At 38.2% G+C, this 23,024-nt stretch overlaps 1 protein-coding gene across 1 annotated transcript in view; it reads right to left on the reverse strand.

The window, feature by feature from the left end:
• Positions 1-5,281, reverse strand: part of LOC124612586 (phospholipid phosphatase 5) — a 51,582-nt gene extending 46,301 nt beyond the window's left edge. Inside the window, exon 1 of the mRNA XM_047140874.1 lies at positions 5,078-5,281. Within this exon, the coding sequence (XP_046996830.1) occupies positions 5,078-5,154 (77 nt within the window). The 5' untranslated portion in view covers positions 5,155-5,281. The remainder of the gene's footprint in view (positions 1-5,077) is intronic.
• Positions 5,282-23,024: the final 17,743 nt, after the last annotated feature.

A 23,024-nucleotide genomic window follows, 5' to 3' on the forward strand; every position in this document is an offset into this window, starting at 1 on the left:
CAGAGTTACATTCCCTAAACCACAGGCTAATCTTACACTACTAAAAGACACTACAATTACACATATTCTGATTTACAAATTCAAATTGTATTAAGTTTTTGTACTTATCGATAATCCATTTTCCCTACTTTTGATAGGTATTCTTACTCATCAAAATGCGAGATTCAGATATTAAACAATATTGCTTTGAAAGCTTAAAGCATGTTCTTTCCAGCTGCGACAAGGGAAAAAGATTAAACAGGGAACAGCTGATATATTGCCCGCCAAAAATACCCTAAAATTTGCTCGTAGAAAATTTTGGCCAACTTTGCAGATGCATATCTTTTCATCTAGGCATCCAATGTTAATTAAATTTAATCCATATGTAGACATCATAGGTAGCAATAAACCTCTGAAGTTTTGGTCTGTTTGGTTCATATGAGAAGTAGCATTGGTCGGTCGAATCTTGGTTCTCGGAATAACGCGATGAATTTTTTAGCCAATTTAGAGGCTTGTATGTACACTTAGGTGTGGCTAAGTCCCTAATTTTTGCCATAGTGTGATTCAGCATAAAAAGTTGTCTATGGATATTAAAATAAATGACCAAATGTTTGCTAGAACTTATAAAAGGCCTAGCAAACTTGGCACATTTGCGCCTTCATGGGTGGTGCGAAGGTGAGTGGCCGCTCTTTAAAGGCCCCTAAAAATTCAACCACTGAAGATACTGGACTGAAATTTGGTATATAAACATCGAAGACAATACAGAACCTTCACACCAAATTTCATTAGATTTGGAGATGGTAACTTTTTAATATTGGTCCCTTTGACATGGAAAGACCCCGATGATACTCTGGCATCTGGTGTGTCAAAATTATGATGAGGGACTGGAATTTAATATCAGAAAAAAGAAGAACAGGAAAAATAGTCTGAGAAAGTGGACTGGGGGGGGGGGGGGTAAGGAATGAAAGTTAATTGCTGCAAATGCTTGTTTTAAGGTTGTACACATGGAAGAGACCTGGAAGCACCGCAAAGATTCATATAGATTACACAATCATAAGGCAAAGCTTTCAAAATTGGGTTTTAGACCACAAAAGATTTCCAGGGGCAAAAGTGGAGTCTGCCCTTAATCTATTATGAACTGTAGATTAAAACTGAAGAGCGTGTAGAAAGGTAAAAAAAATTAGAGGATGGTATTTGGATAAACTGAACAAACCAAAAGCTATTGAGAGTTTGTAACAGAGCATTAGTAAACGATTGTCTGTTACAGGAGAAAGAAATAAAACAGAAGACAAATTGGAAACTCTGAGGGTGAAACAGCGTAACAGCAGAGGATCAAATAGGAAAAAAGACAAGGGCCAGCAGAAATCCTTGGATAACACACAAGATATCAAATTTACCTGATGAAAGGGTAACATACAAAAATGCAGCACATGATGCAAGTGAAAAAGAACACAGGCATCTAAAAGGTAAGAAGTAATACAAAATGGCATTGCCGTGCCACTTTGCCAGATCATGCTGCTAGAGGAGGCAAAACAAAATGATGGAACAAACTGATAAAGTGGAGATAGATTAGATGCAACTTTTGGTGCATGGATACACAGTGAGGAGATCCTTAAGAATCTGCAATATGCCATAAAACAAGGATGCATAACACATATTTACAAAAACAATAGAGATGCTAGTGTCCCTTTCACATACTCCAAACGAAATGATCTTCATGGATGTGGAGTAAGTAAAAAAATCTTGAACATAATTTCAGTTAAGAGGTAATAATAAAGATGTCTCATGAAATGTCATAAACTGAGGTAGGCCTACCTATGATAATTCTTAGATTATTGCAGTCACACAATATCGAAGAGAAAATCAGTTTGGAACACTTATTTACATAATCATATTGCAAAAACAATGTGTGTTGGTCAGATTATACGTACCATTCACGTTATTTGATATTATTAATCTATATTCTTATGTAAGGACAACATATTCTTTAATGTTGTTACCAAAAATCTTAAAAAGGTGTTGACTGATTTCCTTCAAATGTTTACATGTTAATATAACAAACATTTGAATGGACATAGTCTACAGCACAGAAGATGGATGTGTGGAATGTAACTGTCTGTGTGTGAGAAACAACATCCTGTAATTGAGTTTCCAACTGCAAAAAACATGCCTCCAACTGAAATCCATAGAAGAATGTAAGCTGTGTATGGTGATGAAGACTGTATCAACATCATTAACATGTGACATTGGGTTGTTTGTGCCCGTGATGAAATAAATTGTGGAGCTATCCTCAAGGACTGTGGATGACTGTATACAGCAACCAATCAGACTCAATGGACTCAGGTAGATGAACCATTTTGCAGAACCTCCTGCTACACCACAAAATTCTAATTTACTTAAAAGGATATTTTGACTGACACAGTTAAATGCTTTTGACAGATAATTTACTTTGAATGCTCTATCAGTGTGCTATGGTACTGTGGGGATTTTAATTTATACTAGAATTGCAAATATGAACCACGAGAATAAACACACTTTTATAAGGTAACTGTATCACTACCCCTTGCAAAAACATGCATAGGTATGGGAAAAATTCATGCTGCCCATGGGAAAATTAAAGAGACCTTTGGAGGAATAAAAAGCAACTGTACGAGTATTAACAGATGGCTAGTCACTGCAAAACAAAGACTCAAAGAATGAAAGTTGGAATGAATATAAATATGGGCTTTGCAAAGGACACAACTTAACTCCAAACAAGGTCCCTGGAGTACATGACATTACCTCAAAATTATCTAAATCATTGGGAGAACAAAAGCACAAGCAAAGCTCCACCTTTTGGCCCAGATGGGCTAATTGCGACCACAATGTCATCCTCTTCCAATGGCGTCACTTGGATGTAGTATGCAGGGGCATGGGATCAATGCATCACTCTTATGGATACTGTTGAGTTTCTTCACTTTGGCACTTCGGTGCCACTACTTCTCAATCAGGTAGCTTCTCAACTGGCATCACATGGCTGAGTGCACTACACTCCAGTCCTCCCACCAGCATAAAAATCCCTGGCAGTACTGGGAACTGAACCTTGGTCTTACGCATAGCTGTCAGACATGCTACGGAGGCAGACTTCAGGAGGACATGCCAGTACAAAATTTATTCAATTTTGATGCAAGATGTATGAGATATAAATAAGACCGTCACACTTCAGGGAGTATTTAATAATTCCATCTCCAAAGAAAGCAAGTACTGGCAGCTGTGAATATTACCAAACCATATGTTTAATACATTATGGTTACAAAATATTGGCAAACATTATCTACACAAAAAGGAAACAGTGGTAGAAGCCAAACTCAGGGACAAAAAGTTTGGTTTCTGGAGAATATGTGATGCAATGCTATGGCTTCGTAGAAGGCTGACTGAAGAAAGGTAAAGCTAAGTTTATGGCGTCCACAGATTTAGAGAAAGTTTTTGGCAATATTGAATGGAATACACACTCTGAAATTCTGATTGATAGTGGCAATAAAATATAGGGCTCAAAAGGTTATTTACAACTTGTACAAAAACCACACCGTAGTTATAAGCATGTAAGGACAATAACATGGGGGGGAGGGGGGGGGGGGGGGGGGGGAATGGAGCAAGACAGGGTTGTAATTTACAAACTTTGCAACCTTTCAATGACACTAATTCTGTCACAGATGGTAAAGAACTTGAAAGAGGAGTAGAACAGTATGGGTAGTTTGTTTAAAAGAAATAAAACAAGGATTATGAAATCAAATTAAATCAGGTAACATTGTGTTAATTAGATAAGGAAATGATACACTGAAAATAGTGATGAATTTTGCTTTGTACAGCAAAATAACTGATGATGGCTGAAGTCGGAAGAATATGAACTGCAGATTGGCAAAAGGAAGAAAAATATTTCTGAAAATGAAAAAAATACTTCAACTCACTTCTTGGAAACACATCATCTATTGCCTGCTCTTTCATTGTGTACACACACCAAGGTGACAAAAGTCATGGAATAGCAATACGCATGTATATCAATGGTGATAGCATCACATGCACAAGGTATAAAAAGGCAGTGCACTGACCCGATATCCACATAATCAACTGTCTGCGCCAAGATTTCTGGCATCTTCTCTCCCCATATACAACACAGTGGCCGATGGCCTTCACTTAACAAATGAGAGCAGACAAGTTTGTGTAGAGTTGTCAGTGTTTACAGCGACACTGTGTGAAGTAAATGCAGAACCCAACATGGATTACGATGAACGTAACCGTTAAGGCAGTGTGGTGTAATTTGGCATTATTGGAAAGCTGATCTGGTCAGATAGGTCCTGATTTCGGCTGGCAAGAGCTGATGGATGGTTTGAGTGAGACGTTGAGCTGCGCTGTCCGAGGCATCTTGTCACGGTTTGCACAGCTCCTCCGTCGGAGGGTCGAGTCCTCCCTCGGGCATGGGTGTACGTGTGTTGTCCTTAGCGTAAGTTAGTTTATGTAAGATAAAGTAGTGCATAAGCTTAGGGACCGATGACCTCAGCAGTTTGGTCCCGTAAGACATGACCACAAATTTTCAAATTTGTGACGTAGACACCATGAAACCATGGACCCAAATTTTTCACAAGGTAATTTGCAAGTCAGTGATAGCTCCATAATGGCGTGGGCTGTGTTTACATGGAATGTTCTGGGTCCTGTGCTTCAACTGAACCGATCATTCACTGGAAATCGTTGTTTGGCTACTTGGAGATCATCTGCAGCTATTAATGGACTTCACATTCCCAAAACAATGATTCATTTTTTATAGATGACAATGTGTCATGTCACCGGGCCACAATTAGGTTGCTAAAGTGTCATGCTAAGATATTTCTTTTAACTCCGATAAATATATTGTGTATGTAGTTCTTCCCTACTACTATTGTAACCAGTATAACGACATATTGAAATTCTATACCAAACATTTAAATGTTAACAACCTTCTACCACGGGTAAAATCCTCGCTACTTTCGACTACAGCTTACATCAACATTGTCCTTTTGTGTTAAAAGGAAAGTTAATCTCGGTTTCCGCATGAGAACAAGGAACATTTGTTAGTCACACTCACATAAATATCAGTGCCAACACGACTCTTACGATAACTTCCACAAACAAGTTGCTTGAGTTTTCCCGTGAGTCTGCCATCTTTTAACTATCTATTTAACATGTCTGCTTATGAGGATTTTCAGTGCTGTATTCTTCATACGACAGCCAGCATAACAGTCACATCACGCGTACATTTAAAACACTGTCACAACAACGCCAGAGATAATATGAACACAAATAGGTGAAAATAACAAAAACATAGCGTTGAGGATGTAAACATGTTTGTGACGTTGGATTGCTTTCTTGTGCTGCTCTCGTAAAACATATTTGCAAGCGAGTTTCTCGTTAACGTCTCTATCCGCACTGGTAGCAGTGCATCCACGTCGTCTGCAACGCTATCTCTATGTATATGGAGAAATAATGGTCCTATCACGCTTCTCTGAGGCCCTCCTGGGGCTACCCTAATCTCTCATGAATGCTCACCGTCGAGGATACCATACTGGATTCTATAAAGCCGCGTACACACTGAGACTGAAACATGTTTTCAAAACATGTTTCCGGTAGCTTGATGTGGACACCATTTGGAAACATGTTTTGAAACATGTTTGGAAACACAGAAACATCTATCCGTAGCAGTGTCGGTACAGATCAAAGGAAACAATGTTTCAGGCTAGCTACCACTTGTCACCGCTGCACGGCGCTAGCGTATGTGTGTGTGTGTCGTCAACTTTTTAGCGGTGTTCTGTTTACTGTCGTTTTCGTTTTCGCTTTGTTTTTGTTGAATAATGGAGTGGTTAAGGCAACAAATTGTCGATTTAATTGCAATGTACCAGGGGGAGGATTGTTTATGGAACGTCCGGAGCAAGGATTACAAAAATACCGTTAAAAAACACGATGCACTTGCAAAAATTGCAGCAGCTTTTGGCACGGACAAGGGAAGTGTTGAGAAGAAAATACGATCGCTCGTGGTTGCGTACAGGCGCGAGAAAAGATAAATTATTGCCAGCAGACCATCCGGTAGTGGTGCAGACACTGCATATGACTCGAACTGGTTCGGCTATCGGCTGCTGCAGTCTTGGACGATGTACATGAGCCAAAGGAGACAACAGATACTGTGGAAAATGAGGTACGAAAATTATGCTTGTTTGTCTTTATTTGTATTTTATAGTACACAGTCACATTCACCCATAGTTATTTTGCCACGGTACACTTCCTTGTGGGCTTAAAAAAAAATTAGCAAATTCGTCTCGAATTTGTTTATTCGTGGAAGCAGCTTTCCTTGGTATGTTCTGTGCTGAAATGAAAACTGATGCATCTCGTCTCCATGTGCCTGGAATCATTTCACCTGTTTGTAAATCGTAGGAATCGAAGCTTCCATGTGGGGTGTACTGGTTCCTTGCCGCAGCATTTCGCCTTAAAAAATTGTGGAGACATACAGCTGTAAGTGTGACAGTTTTTGCCTTTTCCGGTTGTAGCAACATAGGTTTTCTAAACACACGAAAAACCGAAGCCATAATGCCGAAAGTGTTCTCAACAACCATTCTGGCCCTTGAAAGTCTGTAATTAAAAACTCTCTCTTTTGAACCTTTAACATGTTTTCCCGGGTAGGGTTTCATAATGTTTTCCTGTAAGGGAAAAGCATCGTCTGCTACAAAAACATATGGTAGGGCCTTGGTGCCACCTGGTAAGCATTCGGCATGTGGCAAGTTAAATTTCTTTTTGTTAATTAACTCATTTATGCTCGCGTTTTTGAACACACCTCCATCTGATATTCTGCCTTGGCAGCCGATATCTGCGTACAAAAAGTTGTAGCTGGCATCGACGGCAGCAAGCAGCACAATGCTGAATGAACCTTTATAATTATAATATTCACTTCCACTACCAGCAGGGCACTGTAGCACGATATGTTTCCCGTCAATTGCTCCGTCACAATGGGGGAACTGAAGAATCTGTGAGAATAAACATGCTGTTTCACTCCAGTCGTTTTCAGTCGCAGGTATCTGAAAGAAAGAAATTTGATTTTCAGGTTTTCGTACATTCGCCAGAGGGCACAAATGAGGATGAAGAGGTTGCAGCTGGACCTTCCAGTCCTCCACCACCAAAAATGAGAAGGATGATGGGCGAGAAAAAAGACATGCAGCAACCCTTCAAGATTGCGTCTCAATTGCTAACTAAAGTGCTGCAAAAACAAGAAGACAAGGACATGAATGCAGTGCGTATGGGCAGTATGTGGCCTCAGTTTTAAGGAAATTGCCCGAGTTACAACGAGAAAAAACAATGGCTTTGCTTAATAATGTACTAATGAAACAACATGTAGCGTATTTAGAAAGTGAGCAGTCGAAAAGGAGTATGAATGTAGCAGGGCTATCATCATCAAGTAACAATTCCCCTGTTACATTTACAAGCTATGTAGACAGTAACAACGCAGTTGAAGAAGTTGTGTTTGACGAATTATGTAACGTAATTGAGAAATAATAACACTTCGAAAATGTGCTTATTTAATGATGTTTTTCATTTACTTACCTTTACATAATCCTTCAGTACTTCCACCAGAGCTCCACATACTTCAGGTACTATTTTAGATATTGCTTGTTTCGAAATGCGAAATAAATACGCAAGGCTCTGAAATGAATCTCCTGTTGCCAGGAAACGAAGAGTAACTGCAAGCCTTTGGTTGACTGAAATAGCTTTCCTGAAATTCGTGTCTTTTTTTGAAACAAATGGTGATATCATATTTGCCAGATATTCAAAATCGGTAGGTGAGATCCGAGTGAAGTTGCGGAAGCCAGAGCCGTCTTGCATACTCAGCTCACGTAGCATGTTATTTCCGCCAGTTCTTCTATAGAATGTTTTTCTCACCAACGACGAGGACGCCTTTCATTTTGTTTGTGTAAACCTTCTAGCATTAATAATGCAGCTCCACATATCATTATTGTTTCTTCGACACCAGACATAAAGCAGCAGCAGACGATACGAACACAATAACACAAGGGGCACTGCAGACGGCGTGAACACACGAGAAATGTTTGCCGCCAGTGTGGACGGAAACAGAGACCAGAAACAAAGTCGGAAACATTTGCGAAACATCGCAGAAAACAATGTTTCCGGCAGAAACATGTTTCCAGTGGCAGTGTGTACGCGGCTTAACTTAACAAGTCTTCGAGCCACTCACATATCTGTGAACCTATTCTTTATACGGGTACCTTTTTTAACAGCCTGCAAAGGGGCACCATGTCAGCCGCTTTCCGGAAATCTGGAGATTTTAAATCAGCCTGTTATTCTTCATCCGTAGTTTTCAGCATATCACGAGAGAAAAGGACAAGCTAAATTTCACACGAGCGATGCTTTCTAAAACCATGCTGATTCGCAGACATAAGCTTCTCGATCTCAAGAAAATTTATTGTATTCGAACAGAGAATATGTACAAGGATGCTGCAAATCGACTTTAGGGATATTAGTCTGTAATTCTGGATGCTTGACTGATCTGGCCTTGTAACACTAACCAAAACGGCCTTGCTGTGCTGGTACTGCGAACGGCTGAAAGCAAGGGGAAACTACAGCCGTAATTTTTCCCGAGGGCATGCAGCTTTACTGTATGGTTAAATGATGATGGTGTCGTCTTGGGTAATATATTCCAGAGGTAAAATAGTCCCCCATTCGGATCTTTGGGTGAGGACTACTCAAGAGGACGTCGTTATCAGAAGAAAGAAAACTGGCGTTGTACGGATCGGAGCGTGGAATGTTAGATCCCTTAATCGGGCAGGTAGGTTAGAAAATTTAAAAAGGGAAATGGATAGGTTAAAGTTAGATACAGAGGGAATTAGCGAAGTTCGTTGGCAAGAGGAACAAGACTCTTGGGCAGGCGAATGCAGGGTTATAAATACAACATCTAATTGGGGTAATGCAGGAGTAGGTTTAATAATGAATGAAAAAAATAGGAGTGCGGGTAAGCTACTACAAACAGCATAGTGAACGCATTATTGTGGCCAAGATAGACACGAAGCCCATGCCTACCACAGTAGTACAAGTTTATATGCCAACTAGCTCTGCAGATGACGAAGAAATTGAAGAAATGTATGATGAGATAAAATAAATTATTCAGATAGTGAAGGGCGACGAAAATTTAATAGTCATGGGTGACTGGAATTCGATAGTAGTAAAAGGAACAGAAGGAAACGTAGTGGGTGAATATGGATTGGGGGGAAGAAATAAAAGAGGAAGCCGCCTGGTAGAATTTTGCACAGAACATAACTTAATCATAGCTAACACCTGGTTCAAGAATCGTGAAAGAGGGTTGTATACATGGAAGAAGCCTGGAGATACTGACAGGTTTCAGATAGATTATATAATGGTAAGACAGAGATTTAGGAACCAGGTTTTAAATTGTAAGACATTTCCAGGGACAGATGTGGACTCTGACCACAATCGATTGCTTATGAGCTGTAGTTTAAACTGAAGAAACTGCAAAAAGGTGGGAATTTAAGGAGATGGGACCTGGATAAACTGACTAAACCAGAGGTTGTACAGAGTTTCAGGGAGAGCATAAGGGAACAACTGACAAGGATGGGGGAAAGAAATACAGTAGAAGAAGAATGGGTAGCTTTGAGGGATGAAATAGTGAAGGCAGCAGAGGATCAAATAGGTAAGAAGATGAGGGCTAGTAGAAACTCTTGGGTGACAGAAGAAATATTGAATTTAATTGACGAAAGGAGAAAATATAAAAATGCAGTAAATGAAGCCGGCAAAAAGGAATACAAAAGTCTCAAAAATGAGATCGACAGGAAGTGCAAAATGGCTAAACAGGCATGGCTAGAGGATAAATGTAAGGATGTAGAAGCTTATCTCACTAGGGGTAAGATAGATACAGCCTACAGGAAAATTAAAGAGACCTTTGGAGAAAAGAGAACCACTTACGTGAATATCAAGAGCTCAGATGGAAACCCAGTTCAAAGCAAAGAAGGGAAAGCAGAATGGTGGAACGAGTATATAGAATGTCTATACAAGGGTGATGTACTTCAGGGCAATATTATGGAAATGGAAGAGGATGTAGATGAAGATGAAATGGGAGATATGATACTGCGTGAAGAGTTTGACAGAGCACTGAAAGACCTAAGTCGAAACAAGGCTCCGGGAATAGACAAGATTCCATTAGAACTGCTGACAGCCTTGGGAGAGTCAGTCCTGACAAAATTCTACCATCTGGTGAGCAAAATGTATGAGACAGGTGAAATACTCTCAGACTTCAAGAAGAATATAATAATTGCAATGCCAAAGAAAGCAGGTGTTGACAGATGTGAAAATTACTGTACTATCAGTTTAATAAGCCATGGATGCAAAATACTAACGCGAATTCTTTACAGACGAATGGAAAAACTGGTAGAAGCCGACCTCGAGGAAGATCAGTTTGGATTCCATAGAAATATTGGAACACACGAGGCAATACTGACCCTACGACTTATCTTAGAAGCTAGATTAAGAAAATGCAAACCTACGTTTCTAGCATTTGTAGACTTAGAGAAAGCTTTTGACAATGTTGACTGGAATACTCTCTTTCAAATTCTGAAGGTGGCAGGGGTAAAATACAGGGAGGGAAATGCTATTTACAATTTGTACAGAAACCAGATGGCAGTTATAAGAGTGGAGGGGCACGAAAGGGAAGCAGTGGTTGGGAAGGGAGTGAGAAAAGTTGTAACCCCTCCTCGATGTTATTCAATCTGTATATTGAGCAAGCAGTAAAGGAAACAAAAGAAAAATTCGGAGTAGGTATTAAAATCCATGGAGAAGAAATAAAAACTTTGAGGTTCGCCGATGATATTGTAATTCTGTTAGAGACAGCAAAGGACTTGGAAGAGCAGTTGAACAGAATGGATAGTGTCTTGAAGGGAGGATATAAGATGAACATCAACAAAAGCAAAACGAGGATAATGGAATGTAGTCGAATTAAGTCGGGTGACGCTGAGGGAATTACATTAGGAAATGAGACACCTAAAGTAGTAAAGAAGTATTGCTATTTGGGGAGAAAAATAACTGATGATGGTCGAAGTAGAGAGAATATAAAATGTAGACTGGCAATGGCAAGGAAAGCGTTTCTGAAGAAGAGAAATTTGTTAACATCGAGTGTAGATTTAAGTGTCAGGACGTCGTTTCTGAAAGTATTTGTATGGAGTATAGCCTTGTATGGAAGTGAAACATGGACGGTAAATAGTTTGGACAAGAAGAGAATAGAAGCTTTCCAAATGTGGTGCTACAGAAGAATGCTGAAGATTAGATGGGTAGATCATATAACTAATGAGGAGGTATTGAATAGAATTGGGGAGAAGAGAAGTTTGTGGCACAACTTGACTAGAAGAAGGGATCGGTTGGTAGGACATGTTCTGAGGCATCAAGGGATCACCAATTTAGTATTGGAGGGCAGCGTGGAGGGTAAAAATCGTAGACCAAGAGATGAATACACTAAGCAGATTCAGAGGGATGTAGGCTGCAGTATGTACTGGGAGATGAAGCAGCTGGCACAGGATAGAGTAGCATGGAGAGCTGCATCAAACCAGTCTCAGGACTGAACACCACCACAACAACAACAATTATCTGCACTTTTTTCCAGTCGCTTGGGACTTTGCTCTGGGCTAGAGATTCACAACAAATGCAAGCTAAGCTAAGAGACCAGTGCCGGAGAGTACTCTTTGAAAAACCGGATTGGGATTTCATTCAGATCCGATGACTTATTTGTTTTCAATTCCTTCAGTTATTACCATGTCGTCCACATGGAAGTCTTTTCGATGTTCAAACGAAGGTATGTTTGTACGATTCCCCTGCGTGAACGATTTCTTCAACGTGAAATTTAAAACTCTGGCTTTCGTTTTGCTATCTTCAGCTGCCACACCAGCCACAACAGTTTCATGATAGACGCTATCACAGACTGACATATTTCCCACAAAGTTGCTGGTATTGTTAGCGATAATATTGCACATATCTGCTGTCAAACATGGTGAGCTGTGGTCAATACCATGTTTCACCCTCTCTCTAAATCTTGCTGTACAAGAAGCTACGGAAGAGAAATCCGAGCCTCATGAGATTAGCTGAGCAGTATAAGGCGCTGCAGTCATGGACTGTGTGGCTGGTCCCGGCGGAGGTTCGAGTCCTCCCTCGGGCTTGGGTGTATGTGTTTATCCTTAAGATAATTTAGGTTAAGTATTGTGTACGCTTAGGGACTGACGACTGTGGCAGTTAAGTCCCATAAGATTTCAATACACATATGAACATTTTTGAGATATCTGACATTTTAGCAAAAGTTGTAAATATTGTCACGTTTTTAAATCTTATAACATAAGGACATAAAAACTGATTGCTTCACAACAGAAAATGAATTTAACTGTCCTCAAGCACATATGGATCTCCAGACTCCCTGAAATTCTATTTTTGACATGCTGCAGCGAATAGTGAGATAAAGGATGCGATTACTGCTACGTTAGCACTTCTGCACTTTGACCAAGCTGTAAGAGAAGGGGAACTGAGAGATAATAGAGGGAGTTTTGCTCTTACTTAGTCCACTCTATGAAATTACAGTGGAAATAAGTTCCGAAAAAATATGACTTTGACAGAAGTTAGTGTGTTTTGTAACTTACTTAACAATAAAAAAGTCACAGTGCAATCAGTGTTGAAGAAAGGCAATGAAGACCGTTTTCAAGATGTAAAGAATAATATTCCATATGCTGGGTGTACCACTCTGAACCCTGATAGAGAGGATTTAGAAACCAAACAGCTTATGAAACTGCAATACAACACCTCAGAAATAAAAACAGCGAAGTGGAATTGCTTCAGAGGGAGAATCAATAAATTTCAGTGACTGGTCCTTTTCCTATTGACTCATCTGCGCCTAGTATAGTAGCAGTAGTAATGAAAATAAAAATGATTCTATATGGGACTAGGAAGTTCAAGAAATTAAAAAAAGTTACTAGACCAGATACGGCTAGTATTCGCGAACTGAATGAATACCTGAATGAAGAGTATTTAGATCGCAAAAAGACCCACTTAAACGGTGGCATGAGAGTTGTTATTTATATCCTCATGTTTATATATGTATGTGTTAAAGAGATTTTGCATAGCAGTGACATCAGTACCGTGGAAGAGAGTTTTTTTTGCAACAGGACAAATTCTTAATGAATGAAGAACACTGTTATCTATAAAAAAAGTTTCCAAAATAATATTTTTACATGATAATATGTAAATTTTTGTGATATTCAACTTGATACTTAGAAGACTAATTAATATTCAAAGAATGATAATTTAAAGTACAAAAAATATACTTTACAATCCGATCTCACTCAGGGTCATGGCTATTTTTTCTGTGTATAATTGTTAAGTAACAAATTCACAAGTGTTTCTTTTGTTAATAACATAGGTGTTATTGGTTGTGACATATGGTATGTAGCGTGTACCTAATAGCAGAAGTATTTTTTGTTGATTATTTCCAAAATTTTATAAAAATTAAAAAGTCGGTTATTTATAAAAGGTATTCTATACACCAAAATAAACACATTTAGCATATTCTGTAATTAATATTTCCTCAGTGAACTAAGAAATAAATTAATAAATAATTAAACACATCCATTTAAAAATTATAATACCATGAGTACACTGTAAGTAAAGCAGTTGAATGCCCCATTTTATCTATTTGTATAAATAACTGTTTTTTTCCCTTTTGATGTCTAATCACCCAAAATGTGGATAATAACACAGTCGTTGACAATACTGATCAGTATAAAAAAACTGCCATAACAAGTAAAAGAATATCAGCAGTAGCAGTGGCAAAGTGAACTAACGATCTGTCTTTCTGGAATTCGAGATGGAATGAACTAAAAGAAGGACCTAGTTCGTGACAGAGCTGTGAACTAAACTGAGCACTCCCAGTCATGAACTATTGTGCACAAGACTGCAAACTAAGGACACAGATGAAAATATATAAGGCTACCCACCCTGTTACACTAAGATATAAGATAACTAGAGTCCTGAACAAGATACTTAAATAGATACATTTTTAGTAATAACTCTTTGGCCTGTAAAAGTAGGTTTAAGGTTCTGATCAAGGAAATTAAGGAGAAAATGGTTACTCACTCTTCCCACTTCGTTTAATTTGATATTAAATATTTTCCACCAATGCTCTCATAAAAAAAAAACGACTGGACTAACAAAAAACATTTCCTTAAATACATTCAAATTTTCAAATACGAACCAATACGATTCATGGAACTATTGTAGATGATATTTCACTTTCAACTACTAGTTTTATATACAACTTAACAGTTTGCCATAGGTTCTAGTATAGGCACCATAGTTGCCATTTTTATAATGACTTGGAGGATGATCTTATGACCACAAAATGTGAAAAATTGTCTGTTGTAAATGGTGTCTAGGCAAAACGCATTTACTTATTGTTGGTACTAAAGAAGAAATAGAGACACTGAGGTTAACGACTGCCAAAGGAAAATTGAGTAGACTGTTGAGCATGAAACTGATGGCAGGTTAGAATTTCTCGATTTTAACATTAAAAAGCTATGTAGTAAGTATGCATTTAGGGCTTATAGGAAACTGTCAGAAACTGAAGCTGCAATTTCTAATGAATCGTATAATCCAAGGGCTTATAAAAAGGCTGTTTTTCAGAATTTGTTCACAGCAAGGAATGTCTCACGCCAGTAAAACGCATAACTACACTAACGTTTCAGAGCAGAAATTGACATCATTTGCAAACTAATGATGTGCTTATCTAGGAATTTTGAAAGATCTTTGCATGAATAAATGAAGAAACTTAATATGTAACTTAAAAAACGAGTCATATAAACTTTGTGACTTCTGAGACCAAGCACTGTATAAATTATGGATTACATGTGGGAAGTAGCCCCACATGTGTGATGTGGCAGTTGTTAAACAAAAAAATTAGTTATTCAAAATGCCTACATCTATGAATACACTAATATCCTAAAATCCTGGAAGAGCGGCATGTCTGCAGATTATATTTATTATAATTTCATGCTAGTGATTGGCTGGTTATTTTGCTACAGCAGACAGCATTTTCGTCTTCGAGTGCCATTTCTTTTATAAATGTGTTTGTGGCCCCTGATTTATCCCTGAGTGAGATCTATCTTCGGATTTAACGTGTGGTTTCTTCTTTCTTGTATTTAACTCTTGTCACAACGCTAATGACATAGCTGCACATACGATCTCACTTGACACTATGTTGAAAGCTGTGCAGATATGTAGTATTTGTGATGTCCTGTGTGAATGGTAGCTCACAGTGTCACTAAAGAAACCGACAAGCTGAGGTGACACATTAGTTCCGTGTGTGAACTTGTCTTAAATAGAAAAATCGGCCTAACCAGCACAATGACATCACAAGCTACGACAGTGGCAGCTTGACAAGTCCGACCCCTAGGGCGTCGAGTACGTTCCACATTACTTTCTGAAGGAACTGACGTAATCATGATGTAGTGGCGCCGCTGGAGACCAGAACCGAGGCTATCGATTTGTCGAACGCTATAGAGCTGAGTTGATGTCTATGGATTGAGTGATAGGTGAATCTCATTTGCAGTGAGAACTTTATGGGTATATGTTTGTGGTTGCTTAATGTGCGAAATATTTGTGACAAGGAAGAACATGAGCGTTATTGCTCATCATGTCACAGCATTTTAAGCAGCCCTCAGGTTCCTACCTAACCACACACTCGGAAATCATTACATATTCGGACATAAACAGCGAAATATTTGTTTAATCTTTCGTTCCCTACTTAGACAGAAATGTTAAATAATATCGAATACTGCAGAACACACTTGTATTGCATTCATAACAAAGTCCCAGAATGTGTTAACAGCGCTAATAGAAAAATATATTAGAATGTAGTGGGATGCAAACCTACAATCTCTAACTCAGGAAACCATGACATTATCCATTATGCTACAGCTTTGTTATTATTATTATTATTACATGAATTTATTGAGAAACTATTATTATTATTAAATGAATTTATTGAGAAACTATTATTATTATTAAATGAATTTATTGAGAAACTATTATTATTATAAATGAATTTATTGAGCAACAGGTATCACAAAGCTTTTACTCTGACTTTAATACAACATTTAAATAAGTTGTATAAATAGTAAGAACTTTTCTCTTTTCGATTTAGTGTTAAGAATATCTTGTTCTTCATTCTTCAGGTGTTGTTTCAGGTCATACATAGACTCTCCTTCCTTGTTGAAGATGTAGTTTATAAAACAATACATGAACCACATGCATGTTCTTGTCTTGGATGTGGGAGTTGCCTTGACATCCATATAAATAATTTCCTTGCTGTTCAATTTTGTTAACAGGTGTTGATGAAAAACTTATTGCTGATTTAAATTTTATGTATTTCCATAGTCCTGCAGTTCTGGAGCAACCTACTATTGGTGTATGGCCATGTCGCCTATTCCACAATAGAATCAGTGCAGGATGCACTGGCCGATGCTCAGTGACCAGTTTTTGTCCAAAGCACTGTGCAAGTTCATTCGTTTGTTCAGAAGGGATGCCGAAATTGTCTGGCACCTTTCGGCTGGTCGGCGATGACGTAATCGAGGCGCACGCCCTGCGATCTTTCTCAAACGATTTTGCACGAACTATTCGGTAAAAATTTTCATTTTTGCTTTTCTTTTAGCCTTATATGTCAGGTTCATTACGATGTACCCGTCATTGCGTTAATGATCATGATCCTTGTGAGAGTTACATGGAATAAGACACCGCATGAAATTCGAAAATATTTGCAATAAAAAGTAGGGATAGGTATGATTTTGCGTTTGGTGCATATTACATAATATTTTGCTGTGTACAAAATTTAGCCATCATATTGTATTTTTCTTTAGACGTGGTTGCAGGTCTCTATCTGACGTAGCACACGCATTTACGATCGCGACGTGCAATAAAGCCAGAGTGAAATATCCATCACATTTCTCATATTTCTTAAACGGTTTAAGATATCGAAGTGAGATTTTGGCAAATGACAGCATGCAAAGAGGAGAATATTTTGGTATATACTTATTACGCAAAACTTCATTATCTATCATGTTATTCCACTAAGTACAGACTTTTTTGATGAAACAATTAATTTTTAAGGGCCACCAATAGCTACTGAAATGGGAAATGCTATAGGTTTTGGAACAGTATAAGGCAGGCATTACGCGTTTGTATTATACTGAGGATGTGCTTTTTCATAAGATACTGACCTTACTTTTCCTCAGTACCTTGTGTAGTAAACCTAACAAATCACTGTTTAAGAATTCTCTCACAACGACGCCTGCACAACATGTTAGTTAGGTGAGACTTTGTAAATACCACTGTGTTTTGGAGAAAGAAGCAAATTTTAACATGGCAATAAGAGAAATGTGTAGGGACATTTCTCTGAATAATGATTAACAAAGCCAGGCGAAAATAAATCACTGTATTTTCGGCGCTATTCTTTTTGGATACTAATCAAAGAAGAGGTAACTGATCTTTTTCAATGGTCACCATGCAAGTGCGAGTGTGGAGGGGCCCACCTATTATTTACAAAAAATGTGAGTGTAGGCTCCAGTTTAGAATGGCATTTCCCCTACAGTGCCTGCCTGCAGCCTCCACTACTACTGCTCTCACAACATGTGGCCTGCAGTCTGCGCATCTACCATACACAGTATTTTGCACAGACTCTACTGGCAGCATGGATGATTAGTTAGTTTTACGCTGTGGCGTCAAGCAGCTGTTGGGATCAAATCATTTATAAACACGTGAGTTGCAGATTGTAACCTTGAACTTAAGGATCTGTATGCAAAGTTTGACCAGGTCGTCTTGTCTTCCAGTTTAAGTATTTGTGTTTCATCTGGTTTGCTGGGGATCATGGAGCTTTTTCCTAATGGTATCGATTATTATCTTACATTTGGAGTCTTCTGTAAAACATATGTTGGAGTTTGCACTGAAACATGTCTATTGGGAGTTTGTTATTTGCATTTCTGGAATTTGTATATTCTTTGGTTGTCTCAAACGCTAAGTGACAATTCTGAATTGTCACTTTGAATTGATGTGTAGTCTTTGGCCAGAGTAGCTGTGTCACTATAAGATATGTTTCTTTTTCCATTGCCGCTTGGCAGTGAGGAGCATGATAGTTCTGTCACGAGGATAGTAGTGAGACAGTTGCCGAGCAGAGGACTCGTGGCAATGTAGAAGTAAAGTTAAGTGCATCTGAGTTTAAGTAAAACTATTTTTGGTTGAACATTGTGAAACAGAGGGTAATGATTTGGTAAGTTATTTAGAATGAAAAGAGTATGAAGAGGTTTGAAGGAAGTATTTTAATTTACTGGAAGTAGTTAGGATTCGTTGTTGAATGAGACATCCACATCAGGGAACTTTAGATTTTTCATTAAAGGTTGAGTAATTTTCATTATAAGGTATTTTTGTGTTCATTAACGATTTTTCTAACTTTTGTGAGAGTAAGAGTTTGGTATCAGAGTTGGCCTTTTTCAATGTCAATGAGTGTTGTAACATGAATTTCATACAATTAATAATACATCAGGTAGTTCCAAAACAGTTCGTTAAAAGACTATTTCACCTAAGAACATTGTCCACGTCCTCAATCCAAGTTTGTGTTCACCCAATAATGTGTATAAAATAGTTTATTTGTTGTCTGGACCATTGCACTAAGCTCTCAGCAACAGTAGTTAGAAATTTGCAGCTGGTGCACAGAGAGCAGCAAGTACTGCATTTCCAAGCAATAACATTACAAGGTAAGATATTTTCATTTCAGGATCAGTTTGCTACGAAGATTATCAACACACAGGAACCATTACATGAACAGCATTATTAGGCAGATCATTAACTCACAGGGACCACTTTGTTTAATTGAAGAGATCAATAGTAAAGTTCAAGATTTAATCAGCTTGTACATTTTTTAGAAAGATTATAAAACAGAGCCAAATTCATGTTGTATTCTCACAGGCAGATATATTTGGTTTCTCTCACAGTTGTAAATGCAGTCACTAAAAGCTAAACAACAGCAAAGTTACAACCAACCAAAGACAGCACGAGTTCATAGAAACAAATGAAAAGAATTATTAAAGGAATCTTTCAGCATGGCATAAAGTATGTTTGCAGGCATCCTTCTGTTATCTCTATTTTCTGTCTTGTTACGTCGCCCAGCCTTTAGTACGTCCAACCAACTGGGTATTAATTTGAGGGTGTGTATGAAATTTTTCACTATAAGGGCTGAACATTTGGCTCACAGTCTGTTACAAGTAGGACGCCTTTATTAAATGGTGTCATTATTTGACCCCTGGCTACCTGAAACAACATACCTTTCCAAATAAACCAGCCTATGTACTTTTTGATTTGTATGATACATTTCCTATTGATGGCTATGATTTGTGCGCCATACCATATTTTGTATAGGGCCAGTATATTTACACATTCAATCCTCTGAATGATATTTAATTTCCTTGTACTATTCCCTATCAGGGCACCTCTTACTTTTTCTGTCACTCTTTTGGAACTGGCGTCTGTTTACGTTTTTCCTTGGTTTCAGTCCTAGCACTTCCATTTCAAAACATTCAGTGAAAGGGTGTGATATGGGATGAGCACTTCATTTATCCATGGTGGGTGTGTTTTATCGTTGTTTATAGTTGCCCCTGCAGCTTCTTTACAGTCATCCATTATCACATATACTTTTGCAGCTCTGTAATTATAATGGTAACATCATCGGGCGTTTATAGTGAATTGTGGTGCACCAGCATGTAAACCTTGTATGACTCTAAAGAGATGACCAACCGTATCATTGGCAAGGAACAATTCTGTCGGACAGAACATTGTTTTGGAATGCTTCTGTGAACTATTATTTGACTTACATCTTGGAAAACATTTGATATTGGTCTGGTAGCAGAAAATACATGGTTGATTGTGGAAATCTGAAATGCTCTAGCACACTCCTAACGTATTAATGGCGAACTTTATGGAAGGCTTTCTCTAAATCGATTTTCAGTAGGCCTAGTGTTCGTTCCTGACATTTCCATGAGTAGAATGTCGTATCTCTTAGGGTGAAAATTCCATGTACAAGGTATAATATTTTTGTTAGGTACGCTACAAGTCTGTTCTGTCACGAGGATGTCTGGAATGGTTTGCTTTAAGCTTGATTTTAGGCCACAAGAGATTATTTTCGAGTTTGTGCACGAGAAAGTTATTCGCCTGAAATCCTTTGTTCTTGATGGAATAGGTTTCTTGGGAACGAGTACGATATTTCCGGATTTTTTTCTGGAGTATAGTTGTTGGCACTGCTGTTTCCCTGTCGCTACTTCCATGAATTCCTTCTTAATTATTGATCAGAATGATTAATAAAATTCATAGGAAATACGGTCTTCTCCTGTGCTCCTCCATTTTGGAAAACTTTTGACAGCATCTTCAATTTCTTCCTTCCTGAGATATTGGTTCTGGAAACATAGTGATACCTTCATTTGTTAGATGTGATGTATAATTTTGAAGTAGCTCTGTTGTTTTCGGAATATCAGATAGCTGTTGTCTACACGGACTTTGGAAATGCTCTTTGATCCCTTTCAGACTAATATTTTTGCTCGCATCTGAAGACTGTAAGTTACTTACATATTACTGTTGGCACTTTTCTTGTTCACCTGTGAGGTGACAAATGCTCCACTTTTTACCTGGTATATGCTATAATCCTTGCAGGTGAAATTTTTCCTTCTGAATAGCTTTTATCAGTTTTAAAATTTTCTTTTTGAATTTTTTAAAATAACTTGCTAGATCTTCCCCATTCTATGTTTTTGCTTGCAGTTCACGAATGATAGGATAGTCATACTCGATATTATTTCTCCTGGTTTCATAAATGCTGTAGGTGAAATTTGTAAATAATTTTCGAAAACTGGGTTTTATAAGGTTCCCTCATCATACGGGACTTCATCGCTGAAAAACTTTCCCCTTGCAGCTCTGTCATTCGACCTGGATGGACCATAGAGATTTAAAAATGTTACCCTATTCAGAAAGCCTATGACAATGTGTCTTTCTGGTTCTTTTTCTATCTCCTGCAATTCCAGTGAATTTCTGGTTAAAGTACAGGAACCTTTTTCACCACAGCATACATTGTTATATACATTTTATGTCTGAAACAAATCAACCTCTTTGCAGACAACTTCTTGCAAGAAGGCGATATTACTACCATTTGTTCTAAGATATTTACCCAGATGTTTCTTTTATAATCCAAAAAATATTTAACGTTACAGATGTGAGCACTTTTCTATGTATTTTCCATGCAGCTAAGTTTTCCAACTTCTTGCTCGGTTCCACATTCAGTTTGTTCACTTTCTATGTCAGTCTTTCCTGTATCTTTGTGTTGTGTTTTCTCCTATTTCTTCGCCATTTTATGACGTCCCTTGGTTAAGTTTTTTTGGCGTTCATTTTTGATGATTTTGCAGCGCTTTGGTGTTCTAGTGACTTCTGACTGCTGGTAATTTTCTCCGTGTGCCTCCCTAGCAGTGCACTCAGCTGGTTCATCAGTGAAAATGAGAGTGTTTTTCAAAGCATGTTTCGCTTGCTTGTTGTTTTCATTTACAACTGATGAAGTCTACCATTGTTGCTCTGTAGCCTGTCGTGTTCCTTCATCTATCAATTGTTGTTTACTTTCTTGTGGCGTTATACCCAGGTGGTCTGCTACATCTGGTGTATGTAACTGAAATACTATAGCTTTCACTTGTTTTCCTACTTCCATCAAGTTCGCTCAGTAAATTCTTTCCTTTTTTAGACTTTTGCTTTCTTGGTGTCTGTGATGGTTTCCCACCATCTTCTTCTTCCAAGTTAAAACCTCCCTTTTCCAGTGATCGCTTTTTGTTCTTGTGAGGTTCTTTTGAAGTGAGATGATTCTCCATTCTCGTTTCTGGAACACCACCGTTTCGATAAATTTCCCGCCTTAACCGCTTTTTTGCTGTTTCTTTGTTTGGTAGTTACAGGATGGAATTGAGTACCCTTTCTGCTTACCTGTCCGTTCATTCAGAGATGCATTTCTTGTTTCTTTAATCAAATGGGGGTAGTCCTCAAATGACATCAGTTGTTGTTCTGTACATTCCGTTGGGGTGGCTTCACTACTAACCTGTATATTGACAAGTGTCTTATCTTGTATTTGTTGTCTAGTACCCTGTTGTAGATTATACCTCAAAACAAACACCCATCGCTGCAAATTTTCGCGAAGGTGCGCTGTCTCGTTACACAAGTATTCTGCAATAAGTAGATAACATATGCCTTACTTCCACATACAGCTATGTTGGAGGAGATGTCAAGTTTTATGAACATCTGCACTGACTTTATGCTGTTATAAAACTGAATCTTGTACCTACTGGACTATCTTTCAAATTCTATCTTTTAAACCAGTCATATTTTGAAAGGAGCTGTACTAAATCATTATTTACTAGTTAAGGGGGAAGATTAAAAATTCTAACAGTTTTCAGTTCACAGGTGGTATTACAAATGTCAACCAAGCTAACAGAATCATCACGATGGCGAAATGCGAACTTTTCCTGAGTTTTCATTAAAATCTTGTCCAGAAAAACAACATTATACGATTTAACAAACACACAATACTTTTCACTATCAGTCTGGATGAATTTAGCTTTATCTCCGGAAATACCGAGGTTATCATATAACCCAACGTGGATTTCCATGCAGTATGTTAAACTTGACGTATATTCTTGTCAAACGAGAATCAAAATGTACGTTTCCTAAGAGATTCAGAGGTCATGGTGAATGTTTGGGAAGCAGAAAACTCACTTCTTCGACGAACACCAAGGAAGCTTTGTTACTAAGATTCAATACTTACAAGTCCGGAAAATTCGCAACAGATCCACTAAGAAAGCTGGATGACAGGTCCTCAGAGTCTCACTGTAAAGCTCCTGGCGGGAGCAGGCCGGTCGTCGCTCGCAGCGCAA

This window comes from Schistocerca americana, chromosome 1 (assembly GCF_021461395.2).
Source record: "Schistocerca americana isolate TAMUIC-IGC-003095 chromosome 1, iqSchAmer2.1, whole genome shotgun sequence".
NCBI lineage: Eukaryota > Metazoa > Arthropoda > Insecta > Orthoptera > Acrididae > Schistocerca > Schistocerca americana.